The sequence below is a fragment of the Columba livia genome, chromosome 2 (genome assembly GCF_036013475.1).
Source record: "Columba livia isolate bColLiv1 breed racing homer chromosome 2, bColLiv1.pat.W.v2, whole genome shotgun sequence".
Classification (NCBI taxonomy): domain Eukaryota; kingdom Metazoa; phylum Chordata; class Aves; order Columbiformes; family Columbidae; genus Columba; species Columba livia.
The window spans coordinates 162,201,730-162,215,432 of NC_088603.1; the positions used below are offsets into that span (position 1 = coordinate 162,201,730).

A 13,703-nucleotide genomic window follows, 5' to 3' on the forward strand; every position below is an offset into this window, starting at 1 on the left:
TGGTCTGTGCTGGGAACACTGGGATGCAGGGCTGGAGAACTGGGCTGTACTGGGAGCTCTGGGGTGCCTTGCTGGGCCATACTGGTCTGTGCTGGGAATACTGGGGTGACATGTTGAGCCATACTGGTCTGTATTGGGAACAGTGGGGTGCTGTGTGGGTGCTGTGTGGGTGCTGTGTGGATGCTGTGGGTGCTGTGTGGATGCTGTGGGTGCTGTGAGTACTGCGGGTGCTCTGTGGGTGCTCTGTGGGTGCTCTGTGAGTTCCGTGGGTGCTGTGTGGGTGCTGTGTGGGTGCTGTGGGTTCTGTGAGTGCTGTGGGTTCTGTGGATGCTGTGTGGGTGCTGTGTGGGTTCTGTGGGTTCTGTGGGTTCCGTGGGTGCTGTGTGGGTGCTATGACCGCTATGGGTGCTGTGGGTTCTGTGGGTTCTCTGGGTGCTGTGGGTTCTGTGGGTTCCATGGGTCCTGTGGGTGCTGTGTGGGTGCTGTGTGGGTGCTGTGTGGGTGCTGTGTGGGTGCTGTGTGGGTGCTGTGAGTTCCGTGGGTTCCATGGGTCCTGTGGGTGCTGTGTGGGTGCTGTGTGGGTGCTGTGGGTTCTGTGAGTGCTGTGGGTTCTGTGAGTGCTGTGGGTGCTGTGAGTGCTGTGTGGATACTGTGGGTGCTGTGGGTGCTCTGTGGGTGCTCTGTGGGTTCTGTGGGTCTGTGGTTGCTGTGTGGGTGCTGTGGGTTCTCTGGGTGCTGTGGGTTCTGTGGGTTCCGTGGGTGCTGTGTGGGTGCTGTGTGGGTCCTGTGGGTCCTGTGGGTCCTGTGGGTCCTGTGGGTGCTGTGTGGGTGCTGTGGGTGCTGTGTGGGTGCTGCCCCCCCAAAGCTGCCGTGCCCCCCCAGATCATCCAGGCCATCAGCCGCCTCTTCCCGTTCTTCGGGGGGGGCTACCAGGGCTGGAAGGACTCGATCCGCCACAACCTCTCCTCCAACCCCTGCTTCGCCAAGGTGGGGGGACACCCCGCAAAGTGGGGGGCACTCGGGTGGGGGGAGGTCCATTGGGGTGGGGGGGCAGCAGGACTGGGGGTCATTTGGGATGGGGGTGCTGGGATGGGGAAGAGTCCATGGGATGGGGGGGGACACGACTGGGAATGGGGGGATGATGGGGGGGCAGCAGGTTTGGGGGGATCCCCTGGGATGGGGCAACTTAACTGTGGGGTCTGGGGATGGGGGGGTCTGGGGACAGGGCAGGAGGTTTGGGGGTCCCTGGGATTGGGGGGGCATGACTGTGGATGGGGGCAGATGGGGGGTGATTGGGGGGGCAGGAGGTTTGGGGGGACCCCCTGGGATGGGGCAGCTTAACTGGGGGTCCCTGGGATAGGGGGAACACCCTGGGGGGGGTATAGGTGTGGGGGACCCTCGGGATGGGGGTCCCTGGGGATGGGGGGGGCTTGGGGTGGTGGTCCCTTGGGATGGGGTCCCTGGGGACAGGGCAGGGGGTGGGGGGTCCCCTCATAGATGGGGGGGCCTTGGGGTTGGGGGGCATATGGGGGGGTCCCTTGAGGGGTGACAGAGTTGGATGGGTCCCCCCTGGTCCCGTGGGATAGTTGGGGGTCCCTGGGGATGGAGCAGGGGGGGACTGGGGGAGGGTCCTTGGGGTGCAGGGGGGGTCCTGTCAATATGGGAGGGGCCTGGGGATGGGACAGGGGGGTCCTGAGGTGGGGTGCAGGAGGTTTGGGGGATCCCCTGGGATGGGGCAACTTAACTGGGGGTCCTTGGGATGGGGTCCCTGGGGACAGGGCAGGGGGTGGGGGGTCCCCTCATAGATGGGGGGGCCTTGGGGTTGGGGGGCATATGGGGGGGTCCCTTGAGGGGTGACAGAGTTGCATGGGTCCCCCAGGGTCCCTTGGGATAGTTGGGGGTCCCTGGGGATGGAGCAGGGGGGGACTGGGGGAGGGTCCTTGGGGTGCAGGGGGGGTCCTGTCAATATGGGGGGGGGGGCTGGCAATGGCACAGGGGCTGGGGGGCGTCCTGAGGTGGGGTGCAGGAGGTTTGGGGGATCCCCTGGGATGGGGCAACTTAACTGGGGGTCCTTGGGATGGAGGGGTCTGGGGACAGGGCAGAAGGTTTGGGGGTCCCTGGGGATGGAGCAGGGGGGGACTGGAGCAGGGTCCTTGGGGTGCAGGGGGGGTCCTGTCAATATGGGGGGGGGGGGCCTGGCGATGGGACAGGGGCTGGGGGGGGTCCTGGGGTGGGGTGAAGGAGGTTTGGGGGGATCCCCTGGGATGGAGCAGCTGGGATGGGGGTCTCTGGGTCTGGGGGGGTCTGGGTGCCCCTCCCGGGGTGCAGCCATAGGCGGGGGGGTCCCATTATCCCCTGTGTGTGCCCCCCCACCCCATCAGGTGCTGAAGGACCCGGCCAAGCCCAAGGCCAAGGGCAACTACTGGACGGTGGACGTGAGCCGCATCCCCCCCGAGGCGCTCAAGCTGCAGAACACGGCGGTGGCGCGGGGGGGGGGCGGCCGCCTTCGCGCGGGACCTGGCCCCCTTCATCCTGCGGGGACACCCCTACCCCCCCCGCGCCCCCCCGGAGCCCCCCGACCCCCCATCTCCATCCCCACCCCCCCCCAGCGCCCCCTTCTCCATCGAGCGCCTCCTGCAGGATCCGCCTCGTCCCCCCCCGCAGCACCCGCCGCCCCCCCCCGCCATGGGGTGGTGGGACCCCCAACAACCCCCCGTCATGCTCCCCCTCCCCTGCTGTGCCTGCGCCCCCCCACAGTGCTGGGGGGGCTCCCTCTGGGCCCCCCAGCACCCCCCACTGAGCCTCTATGGGGTCTGAGGGGGGGACACCCCGAATTAGTGCAATTGGGCTCCCCCTAAGTTGGGGGGGGCCTGTCCCCCCGTCACCCTCAGGGGAGTGACCATTGTGGAATGGGGGGGCTGTGCCCCCCCAAATGTGGGGCTGAGCCCCCCCCCCCGGTGTGGGGCTGGGAATAAAGGTGCTGAGGAGGAACTAGGGGGTGATGGTGTCTGTGGGGGGGTCCCCCCGGATGGGGACAGCGGTGGGGGGGGGACACTGCCATGGTCCCACGGGGGGCTGGTGTCGCCCTGGGTGTCCCTGGATGTGGCAAGGGGTCCCTGGGGGTCCCCAAAGTGAAGGTGCCACCCCCCAACCCCCGGACACTTGGAGGGATGGGGACACCATGGGGACATGTCCCCAAGCCCTGTCTCATGTCCCCAAGCCCTGTCCCCATCCCACATCCCCACATCCTGTCCCATGTCCCTGCACCCCATCCCATGTCCCCAAGCCCTGTCCTTTGTCCCCAAGCCATGTCCCATGTCCCCAAGCCCTGTCCTTTGTCCCCAAGCCATGTCCCATGTCCTCAAGCTCTGTCCCCATCCGACATCCCCACATCCTGCCCCATGTCCTTGCACCCCATCCCATGTCCCCAAGCCCTGTCCCTTGTCCCCAAGCCATGTCCTTTGTCCCCAAGCCATGTCCCTTGTCCCAAAGCCCTGTCCCCATCCCACATCCCCACACCCAGTCCCATGTCCCTGCACTTCATCCCATGTCCCCAAGCCCTGTCCCATGTCCCCAAGCCCTGTCCCATGTCCCCAAGCCCTGTCCCTTGTCCCCAAGCCATGTCCCTTGTCCCCAAGCCATGTCCCACATCCCCACATCCTGTCTCATATCCCTCCATCCCATCCCATGTCCCCAAGCCCTGTCCTTTGTCCCCAAGCCCTGTCCCTTCTCCCCAAGCCATATCCCATGTCCCACATCCCCACATCCTGTCCCATGTCCCTCCATCCCATCCCATGTCCCCAAGCCCTGTCCCTTGTCCCCACTCCCTTTCCCTTATCCCCAAGCCACGTCCCTTGTCCCCAAGCCATATCCCATGTCCCACATCCCCACATCCTGTCCCATGTCCCTGCACCCCATCCCATGTCCCCAAGCCCTGTCCCTTGTCCCCAGGCCATGTCCCCAAGCCCTGTCCCGTGTCCCTGTGACCCGTCTCTCATCCCTGAGCCCCAGGGGGGTGGGGACAGGAACACCAGGTGGCACTTGGGGACACGGGGACAGCGTGGGGCTGTGGGATGGGGCACGGGGACAGGGGGTGGGGCTGGGAATTGGGGAAATGGGCCATGTGGTGCACTGGGGGCACTGGGCTGGGGGACACTGGAGGGCACTGGGAGGTACTGGGACGCACTGGAGTCACTGGTCTGGGGGGCAGTGGGGAGAACTGGGGGTACTGGAGTGAACTGGGAGGTACTGGGGGCACTGGGGGCTACTGGGGGCTACTGGAGTGCACTGGGAGCAACTGGGGTGCATTGGAGTCAATGGGCTCAGAAGCACTGGGGACTATGGAGGGCACTGGGGGGCACTGGGGCTACTGGAGTGAACTGGGAGGTACTGGAAACACTGGGGCCACTGGGCTGGGAGGTAATGGGGAGCATTAGGGGCTACTGCGAGCTACTGGGCCAGCGGGCGGTGCCTGGAGGACACTGGAGCAGTTGGGGACATTGGGGACACTGGGGACACTGGTGGCACTGGGAGCAGCGGGCGGGGGCAGGCAGGGCTCCACACTTCCCAGCATCCCCCGCGCCCGGGCCGCCACACTTCCCAGCAGCCCCTGCGGCCAGGCTCTGTCCGGAGTGGGGCGGGTTCAGTTCTACGCACTGACCAATGAAAACGGCCAGTTCCTTCCCTTCCCCACGCGGATTGGTGCAGTGTGCGGAGCGCGGGCCAATGGGGGCGGAGGGGGCGGAGCGGACGGCGTTCGGCGGGTTGAACGGCGGCGGGGGATGAGCGCGGAGCGGGAGATTCGCCGTGAGTCCGGGTCCAAACGGGCCCAAACGGGTCCAGACGGGCCCACCGGGGCCTACACGGGGCTCCGGAGCTTCTCCGGGGCCTCCTCGGGGCTCCTCCCGAGCACCCTGGTCACCCCAGAGCCACCCTGGTCCCGGGCCCTCCCGCCCCTGCCGGGCCTCCCCCCTCATCCCCCCTCCCCGGGCTCCCTCATCCCCCCCCCGCCCCGGGTTCCCTCATCCCCCGCCCCCCCCGGGCACCCTCATCCCCCCCGGGCTCCCTCACACCCCCCTGGTCCCTCAATCCTTCCCCCTCCATGTCCCTTTAACCCCCCATTATGTGTCCCTCCCGCTTGTCACTGCCCCAAATGACCCCCCCATGGGACCTAATGGTCTCCTCCAGGGCTCCCCCAGCCCCCAATGAACCCCCACAGGGACCCATTGGGCCCCCCCACAGCATCCTAATGAGTCCCCCTAAATGCCTCAAGAAGCCTCACATGCCCCGGGGGGCTGCGGAGCCCCCCCCTATTCCATGGGTTCAAGCAGCTGTGCTGGGCACAGGGTGGTCTGATGAGAGGGGGGTCCCTGGGCTGGGCAGGGGGGTTCCACACTGTGTGTCCCCCCCCCAGAGCTGCAGAAGGCGAAGGACAAAGCCCAGCGCGGCGGGAACCTGCTGGAAGAGGCGGCGCTTTGCAATCAGCTCGGGGAGATCTTGGCCAGCCATGGTTTGTCTGGGGGGCTGGTTGGTTCACAGTATCACAGTGTGTTTGGGGTTGGAAGGGACCTCAAAGCTCATCCAGCGCAACCCCCGGAGCAGGAACACCCAGCTGAGGTGACACAGGAAGGTGTCCAGGGGGTTGGAATGTCTGCACAGAAGGAGACTCCACAACCCCCTGGGCAGCCTGGGCCAGGCTCTGCCACCCTCACCCCAACAAGTTGCTTCTCCTCTTGCAGTGGAACCTCCTGTGTTCCAGTTTGCACCCATTGCCCCTTGTCCTGTCCCTGGTTGTCACCAGAAGAGCCTGGCTCCATCCTCCTGACACTGCCCCTTTCCATCTTGATCCCCAGCAATGAGTCCCCCCTCAGTGTCCTCTTGTCCAGCTCCAGAGCCCCAGCTCCCTCAGCCTTTCCTCACACGGGAGATGCTCCACTCCCTCCAGCATCTTGGTGGCTGCGCTGGACTCTCTGCAGCAGTTCCCTGTCCTGCTGGAACTGAGGGGCCACAGCTGGACACAATATTCCAGGTGTGGTCTCCCCAGGGCAGAGCAGAGGGGCAGGAGAACCTCTCTGACCTACTGACCACCCCTTCTAACCCCCCCCAGGTCCCATTGGCTTCCTGGCCACAAGGGCCAGTGCTGGCTCAGCCCACAGCACCCGCTGTTCCCACCTGGTCTCCCATCCAAGTACTGACCGGGCCCGACCCTGCTTAGCTTCCCACATCAGATGAGATCAGCTGTTCTCAGGGTGGTGCAGCTGCACATATTATATATATATTATATATAAGTTCCCCATGTATATCCTGATGGTATCTGAGCTAAACCCTTTTTCAAGGGCAGAGCAGAGGGGCAGGAGAACCTCTCTGACCTACTGACCACCCCCTTCTAACCCACCCCAGGTCCCATTGGCTTCCTGGCCACAAGGGCCCAGTGCTGGCTCATGGTCACCCTGCTGTCCCCAGCACCCCCAGGTCCCTTTCCCCTACGCTGCTCTCTAATATGTAATTTCCCAACCTACACAGGAACCTGGGGTTGTTCCTGCCCAGATTCAACACTCTACACTTGCTCTTGTTCTATTTCATTAAATTTCTCCCTGCCCAACTCTCCAGCCTGTCCAGGTCTCTGATGGCAGCACAGCTTCCAGTGTCACCACTGCTCCCAGCTTGGTGTCACCAGCAAACTTGCTGACAGTCACTCTATTCCCTCGTCTAAATCATTAATGAATATATTGAATAATATTGTCCCCAGCAGTGCCCCCTGGGGCTCTGCACTGGATACTGGCCTCCAACTGGACTCCGCACCATTGACCACCACTCTCTGGCTTCTCTCCTTAAGCCAGTTTGCAACCCACCTCACTACTCTATTGTCCAGACCACCCCTCCTCAACTGAGCTGTGAGGATGCTGTGGGGACTCAGGGGGGTTCTCCTGAGCCCCCCCCTCTATCTGACACCCTCCCCATCCCAGGCCGCTACGAGGAGGCTCTGGAGGAGCATCGGCAGGAGCTGCGGCTGCTGGAGGCGGCAGGTGACGGCATCGGCTGCGCCGTCGCTCACCGCAAGATCGGCGAGCGCTTGGCCGAGATGGAGAACTACGAGGCCGCGCTGAAGGTGGGCTTTAGATTTATTTGGGGGGGGTGGGGGGGGTGTCTAAAGTGTATTTAGAGGGGGGGATCTGAGGCTTCTCGCCGTCCCTGCAGCACCAGCGGCAGCACCTGGAGCTGGCGCGGTCCCTCTCGGACGACACGGAGCAGCAACGCGCCTGGGCCACCATCGGCCGCACGTACATGTTCATGGCCGAGAGCCGCGCGCCGGGGGGGGACACGGAAGCGACGGGAGGGGACACGGAAGCGGCAGGAGGGGACACGGCAGCGCTGCGTGAGGCTGAGCGGGCGTTCCGCACCAGTTTGGCCATCGTGGAGGAGAAACTGGAAGGTGACACGGCACTTGGGGGGCTGGGGGTGGGTTTTCCAGCCCCGGACTGGGGGATTTGTCACCTCCCAGTGTGGCTGTTTTGTCCCCAGGAAGCGTGTCCAGGCGGGAGCTGACAGAGATGAGGACGCGGCTGTACTTGAACTTGGCGCTGGTCTACGACAGCCTGAGGGATGCGGCCAAGTGCGAGCACTACATGAAGAAAAGCATCTTCCTGGCTGAGTAAGGGGGGACGGGCAGGAGCCCCCGGCAGCGGGTCTGGGGGACACGGAGGTGACAGTGACCCCATTGCCAGGCAAGAATAGTTTTGGGGGTGACAGTGACCCCATTGCCAGGCAAGAATAGTTTTGGGGGTGACAGTGGGTTTGGGGGTGACAGTGATCCCAGTGCCAGGCAAGAATAGTTTTGGGGGTGACAGTGACCCCAGTGCCAGGCAAGAATAGTTTTGGGGGTGACAGTGACCCCATTGCCAGGCAAGAATAGTTTTGGGGATGACAGTGACCCCAGTGCCAGGCAAGAGTGGGTTTGGGGGTGACAGTGACCCCAGTGCCAGGCAGGGGGGGGTTTTGGGGGTGACGGTGACCCCAGTGCCAGGCAAGAGTGGGTTTGGGGGTGACAGTGACCCCAGAGCCAGGCAGGGGCGGGTTTGGGGGTGACAGTGACCCCAGAGCCAGGCAGGGGCGGGTTTGGGGGTGACAGTGATCCCGGTGCCAGGCAGGGGCGGGTTTGGGGGTGACTGTGATCCCAGTGCCAGGCAGGGGGGGGGTTGGGGGTGACAGTGATCCCAGTGCCAGGCAGGGGTGGGTTTGGGGGTGACAGTGATCCCGGTGCCAGGCAGGGGCGGGTTTGGGGGTGACTGTGATCCCAGTGCCAGGCAGGGGTGGGTTTGGGGGTGACAGTGACCCCAGTGCCAGGCAGGGGCGGGTTTGGGGGTGACAGTGACCCCAGTGGCAGGCAGGGGTGGGTTTGGGGGTGACAGTGACCCCAGTGGCAGGCAGGGGTGGGTTTGGGAGGTTACAGTGACCCCAGTGCCAGGCAGGGGCAGGTTTGGGGGTGACTGTGACCCCAGTGCCAGGCAGGGGTGGGTTTGGGGGTGACAGTGACCCCAGTGCCAGGCAAGAGTGGGTTTGGGGGTGACAGTGACCCCACAGCCAGGCAGGGGTGGGTTTGGGGGTAACAGTGACCCCAGTGCCAGGCAGGGGCGGGTTTGGGGGTGACTGTGATCCCAGTGCCAGGCAGGGACGGGTTTGGGGGTGACAGTGACCCCAGTGGCAGGCAAGGGTAGGTTTGGGGGTGACAGTGACCCCAGTGCCAGGCAGGGGAGGGTTTGGGGGTGACAGTGACCCCAGTGGCAGGCAAGGGTAGGTTTGGGGGTGACAGTGACCCCAGTGCCAGGCAGGGGTGGGTTTGGGGGTGACAGTGACCCCAGTGCCAGGCAGGGGTGGGTTTGGGGGTGACAGTGACCCCAGTGCCAGGCAGGGGGGGGTTTGGGGGTGACAGTGACCCCAGTGCCAGGCAGGGGTGGGTTTGGGGGGTGACAGTGACCCCAGTGCCAGGCAAGAGTGGGTTTGGGGGTGACAGTGACCCCAGTGCCAGGCAGGGGTGGGTTTGGGGGTGACAGTGACCCCAGTGCCAGGCAAGAGTGGGTTTGGGGTGACAGTGACCCCAGTGCCAGGCAGGGGTGGGTTTGGGGGTGACAGTGACCCCAGTGGCAGGCAGGGGTGGGTTTGGGGGTGACAGTGACCCCAGTGCCAGGCAGGGGTGGGTTTGGGAGGTGACAGTGACCCCAGTGCCAGGCAGGGGCGGGTTTGGGAGGTGACAGTGACCCCAGTGCCAGGCAGGGGCGGGTTTGGGGGTGACAGTGACCCCAGTGGCAGGCAGGGGTGGGTTTGGGAGGTGACAGTGACCCCAGTGCCAGGCAGGGGCGGGTTTGGGAGGTGACAGTGACCCCAGTGCCAGGCAGGGGCGGGTTTGGGGGTGACAGTGACCCCAGTGGCAGGCAGGGGTGGGTTTGGGGGTGACAGTGTCCCCATTGCCAGGCAGGGGCGGGTTTGGGGGTGACAGTGACCCCAGTGGCAGGCAGGGGTGGGTTTGGGGGTGACAGTGACCCCAGTGGCAGGCAGGGGTGGGTTTGGGGGTGACAGTGACCCCAGTGGCAGGCAGGGGTGGGTTTGGGAGGTTACAGTGACCCCAGTGCCAGGCAGGGGCAGGTTTGGGGGTGACTGTGACCCCAGTGCCAGGCAGGGGTGGGTTTGGGGGTGACAGTGACCCCAGTGCCAGGCAAGAGTGGGTTTGGGGGTGACAGTGACCCCACAGCCAGGCAGGGGTGGGTTTGGGGGTAACAGTGACCCCAGTGCCAGGCAGGGGTGGGTTTGGGGGTGACTGTGACCCCAGTGCCAGGCAGGGGTGGGTTTGGGGGTGACAGTGACCCCAGTGCCAGGCAGGGGAGGGTTTGGGGGTGACAGTGACCCCAGTGGCAGGCAAGGGTAGGTTTGGGGGTGACAGTGACCCCAGTGCCAGGCAGGGGTGGGTTTGGGGGTGACAGTGACCCCAGTGCCAGGCAGGGGTGGGTTTGGGGGTGACAGTGACCCCAGTGCCAGGCAGGGGGGGGTTTGGGGGTGACAGTGACCCCAGTGCCAGGCAGGGGTGGGTTTGGGGGTGACAGTGACCCCAGTGGCAGGCAGGGGTGGGTTTGGGGGTGACAGTGACCCCAGTGCCAGGCAGGGGTGGGTTTGGGGGTGACAGTGACCCCAGTGCCAGGCAGGGGTGGGTTTGGGGGTGACAGTGACCCCAGTGCCAGGCAAGAGTGGGTTTGGGGTGACAGTGACCCCAGTGCCAGGCAGGGGTGGGTTTGGGGGTGACAGTGACCCCAGTGGCAGGCAGGGGTGGGTTTGGGGGTGACAGTGACCCCAGTGCCAGGCAGGGGTGGGTTTGGGGGTGACAGTGACCCCAGTGGCAGGCAGGGGTGGGTTTGGGGGTGACAGTGACCCCAGTGCCAGGCAGGGACGGGTTTGGGGGTGACAGTGACCCCAGTGCCAGGCAAGAGTGGGTTTGGGGGTGACAGTGACCCCAGTGCCAGGCAGGGGCGGGTTTGTGGGTGACAGTGACCCCAGTGCCAGGCAGGGATGGGTTTGGGGGTGACAGTGACCCCAGTGCCAGGCAGGGGTGGGTTTGGGGGTGACAGTGATCCCAGTGCCAGGCAGGGGCGGGTTTGGGGGTGACAGTGACCCCAGTGCCAGGCAAGAGTGGGTTTGGGGGTGACAGTGACCCCAGTGCCAGGCAGGGACGGGTTTGGGGGTGACAGTGACCCCAGTGGCAGGCAGGGGTGGGTTTGGGGGTGACAGTGACCCCAGTGCCTGGCAGGGGTGGGTTTGGGGGTGACAGTGACCCCAGTGCCAGGCAGGGGCGGGTTTGGGGGTGACAGTGACCCCAGTGGCAGGCAGGGGAGGGTTTGGGGGTGACAGTGACCCCAGTGCCAGGCAGGGGCGGGTTTGGGGGTGACAGTGACCCCAGTGGCAGGCAGGGGTGGGTTTGGGGGTGACAGTGACCCCAGTGCCAGGCAGGGGCGGGTTTGGGGGATGCAGCGGGGTGACAATGGTTCCATGTACAGGCAGCGGTGGGTTTGGGGGTGACAGTGACCCCAGTGCCAGGCAAGAGTGGGTTTGGGGGTGACAGTGACCCCAGTGCCAGGCAGGGGCGGGTTTGGGGGTGACAGTGACCCCATTGCCAGGCAGGGGAGGGTTTGGGGGTGACAGTGACCCCAGTGGCAGGCAGGGGCGGGTTTGGGGGTGACAGTGACCCCAGTGCCAGGCAGGGGCGGGTTTGGGGGTGACAGTGACCCCAGTGCCAGGCAGGGGGGGGTTTGGGGGTGACAGTGACCCCAGTGCCAGGCAGGGGGGGGTTTGGGGGTGACAGTGACCCCAGTGCCAGGCAGGGGTGGGTTTGGGGGTGACAGTGACCCCAGTGCCAGGCAAGAGTGGGTTTGGGGGTGACAGTGACCCCAGAGCCAGGCAAGAGTGGGTTTGGGGGTGACAGTGACCCCAGTGGCAGGCAGGGGTGGGTTTGGGAGGTGACAGTGACCCCAGAGCCAGGCAGGGGCGGGTTTGGGGGTGACAGTGACCCCAGTGCCAGGCAGGGGCGGGTTTGGGGGTGACAGTGACCCCAGTGCCAGGCAGGGGTGGGTTTGGGGGTGACAGTGACCCCAGTGCCAGGCAGGGGCGGGTTTGGGGGTGACAGTGACCCCAGTGCCAGGCAGGGGCGGGTGTGTGTGACCCGGGGAGGTGACAATGACCCCGTGGCAGGCAGGGCCAGCTGGCCGAGGACCTGTACCGCGCATACTTCAACCTGGGGCACCTGCGGCTGCGGGGGGGGGCAGCCGGGGGGGGCCCTGCGCTGCCTGGCCCGGGCGCGCGACTGCGCCCGCAAACTGCGCGATCCGGCGCTGGAGAGCGACTGCTGCAGCAGCACCGGCCAGGTGGGTGCTGGGGGGGCGTGCACCCCCTGTGTCCCCCCCCGCCGAGTGGGATCTGGGGTCCCCGGTGACGCATGTGGCCGTTGTCACCAGGTGCTGCTGAGTCTCGGGGACTTCGGAGCAGCCAAGCGGGCGCTGAGACGAGCCCACGCGCTGGGAGCGCGGCAGCCTTGGCAGCGCCAGCTCCTGCGCTCCCGCCTGCGATATGGTGAGCTGGGGACAGGGACGGGGTCCCCAGGGGCGACTCGGTGTCCCCAAGGGTGGGACAGGGTCCCCATGGGAAGGTTGGTGTCCCCAGCGGTGGGACGAGCGTGGCAGCCCTGGCAGCGCCAGCTCCTGCGCGCCCACCTGTGATACGGTGAACTGGGGACAGGGACGGGGTCCCCAGGGACAACTCGGTGTCCCCAGGGGTGGGACGGGGTCCCCAGGGGCGACTCGGTGTCCCCAGCGGTGGGACAGGGTCCCCGTGGGAAGGTTGGTGTCCCCAGGGGTGGGACGAACGCAGCAGCTCTGGCAGCGCCAGCCCCTGTGGCTCCTGCCTGCAATACGGTGAGCTGGGGACGGAACAGGGAGTTGGGGACAGGGACGGGGTCCCCAGGGGCGACTCGGTGTCCCCAAGGGTGGGACAGGGTCCCCATGGGAAGGTTGGTGTCCCCAGAGGTGGGACGAGCGCGTCAGCCCTGGCAGTGCCAGCTCCTGTGGCTCCTGCCTGCGATACGGTGAACTGGGCACAGGGACAGGGAGTTGGGGACAGGGACGGGGTCCCTAGGGGTGACTTGGTGTCCCCAGGGGTGGGACGGGGTCCCCACGGGAAGGTTGGTGTCCCCAGGGGTGGAACGAGCGCGGCAGCCCTGGCAGTGCCAGCTCCCGCGTCCCCGCCTGCGATACGGTGAACTGGGGACAGGGACGGGGTCCCCAGGGGAGACTCGGTGTCCCCAGGGGTGGGACGAGCGCGGCAGCCCTGGCAGTGCCAGCTCCTGTGGCTCCTGCCTGCGATACGGTGAGCTGGGGACAGGGACAGGGTCCCCAGGGGCGACTCGGTGTCCCCAGCGGTGGGACAGGGTCCCCGCGGGAAGGTTGGTGTCCCCAGGGGTGGGACGAACGCAGCAGCCCTGGCAGCGCCAGCCCCTGTGGCTCCTGCCTGCAATACGGTGAGCTGGGGACGGAACAGGGAGTTGGGGACAGGGACGGGGTCCCCAGGGGCGACTCGGTGTCCCCAGGGGTGGGATGGGGTCCCCAGGGGCAATTCGGTGTCCCCAAGGGTGGGACAGGGTCCCCGTGGGAAGGTTGGTGTCCCCAGGGTGGCATGAGCGTGCAGCCCTGGCAGCGCCAGCTCCTGCGCGCCCGCCTGTGATACGGTGAGCTGGGACAGGGACAGGGAGTTGGAGACAGGGACGGGGTCCCAGGGGCGACTCGGTGTCCCCAGGGGTGGGACAGGGTCCCCATGGGAAGGTTGGTGTCCCCAGGGGTGGACGAGCGCGGCAGCCCTGGCAGCGCCAGCTCCTGTGGCTTCTGCCTGCGATACGGTGAACTGGGACAGGGACAGGGAGTTGGGGACAGGGACAGTGTCCCAGGGGCGACTCGGTGTCCCCAGGGGTGGGACGGGGTCCCCGTGGGAAGGTTGGTGTCCCCAGGGGTGGGACGAACGCAGCAGCCCTGGCAGCGCCAGCTCCTGTGGCTCCTGCCTGCGATACGGTGAGCTGGGGACGGAACAGGGAGTTGGGGACAGGGACGGGGTCCCCAGGGGCGAGTCAGTGTCCCCAGGGGTGGGACAGGGTCCCATGGGAAGGTTGGTGTCCCCAG

At 66.1% G+C, this 13,703-nt stretch overlaps 1 protein-coding gene across 1 annotated transcript in view; it reads left to right on the forward strand.

Annotated features, from left to right (window-relative positions):
- The first annotated feature begins 4,736 nt into the window (after positions 1 to 4,736).
- The window catches only part of TONSL (tonsoku like, DNA repair protein), a 50,805-nt gene continuing 41,838 nt past the window's right edge, over positions 4,737 to 13,703 (forward strand). The window contains 8 exon segments of the mRNA XM_065054678.1: positions 4,737 to 4,806; positions 5,414 to 5,509; positions 6,966 to 7,108; positions 7,198 to 7,432; positions 7,522 to 7,651; positions 11,731 to 11,794; positions 11,796 to 11,903; positions 11,994 to 12,108. Coding sequence (XP_064910750.1) covers positions 4,782 to 4,806; positions 5,414 to 5,509; positions 6,966 to 7,108; positions 7,198 to 7,432; positions 7,522 to 7,651; positions 11,731 to 11,794; positions 11,796 to 11,903; positions 11,994 to 12,108 — 916 coding nt within the window. The 5' untranslated portion in view covers positions 4,737 to 4,781.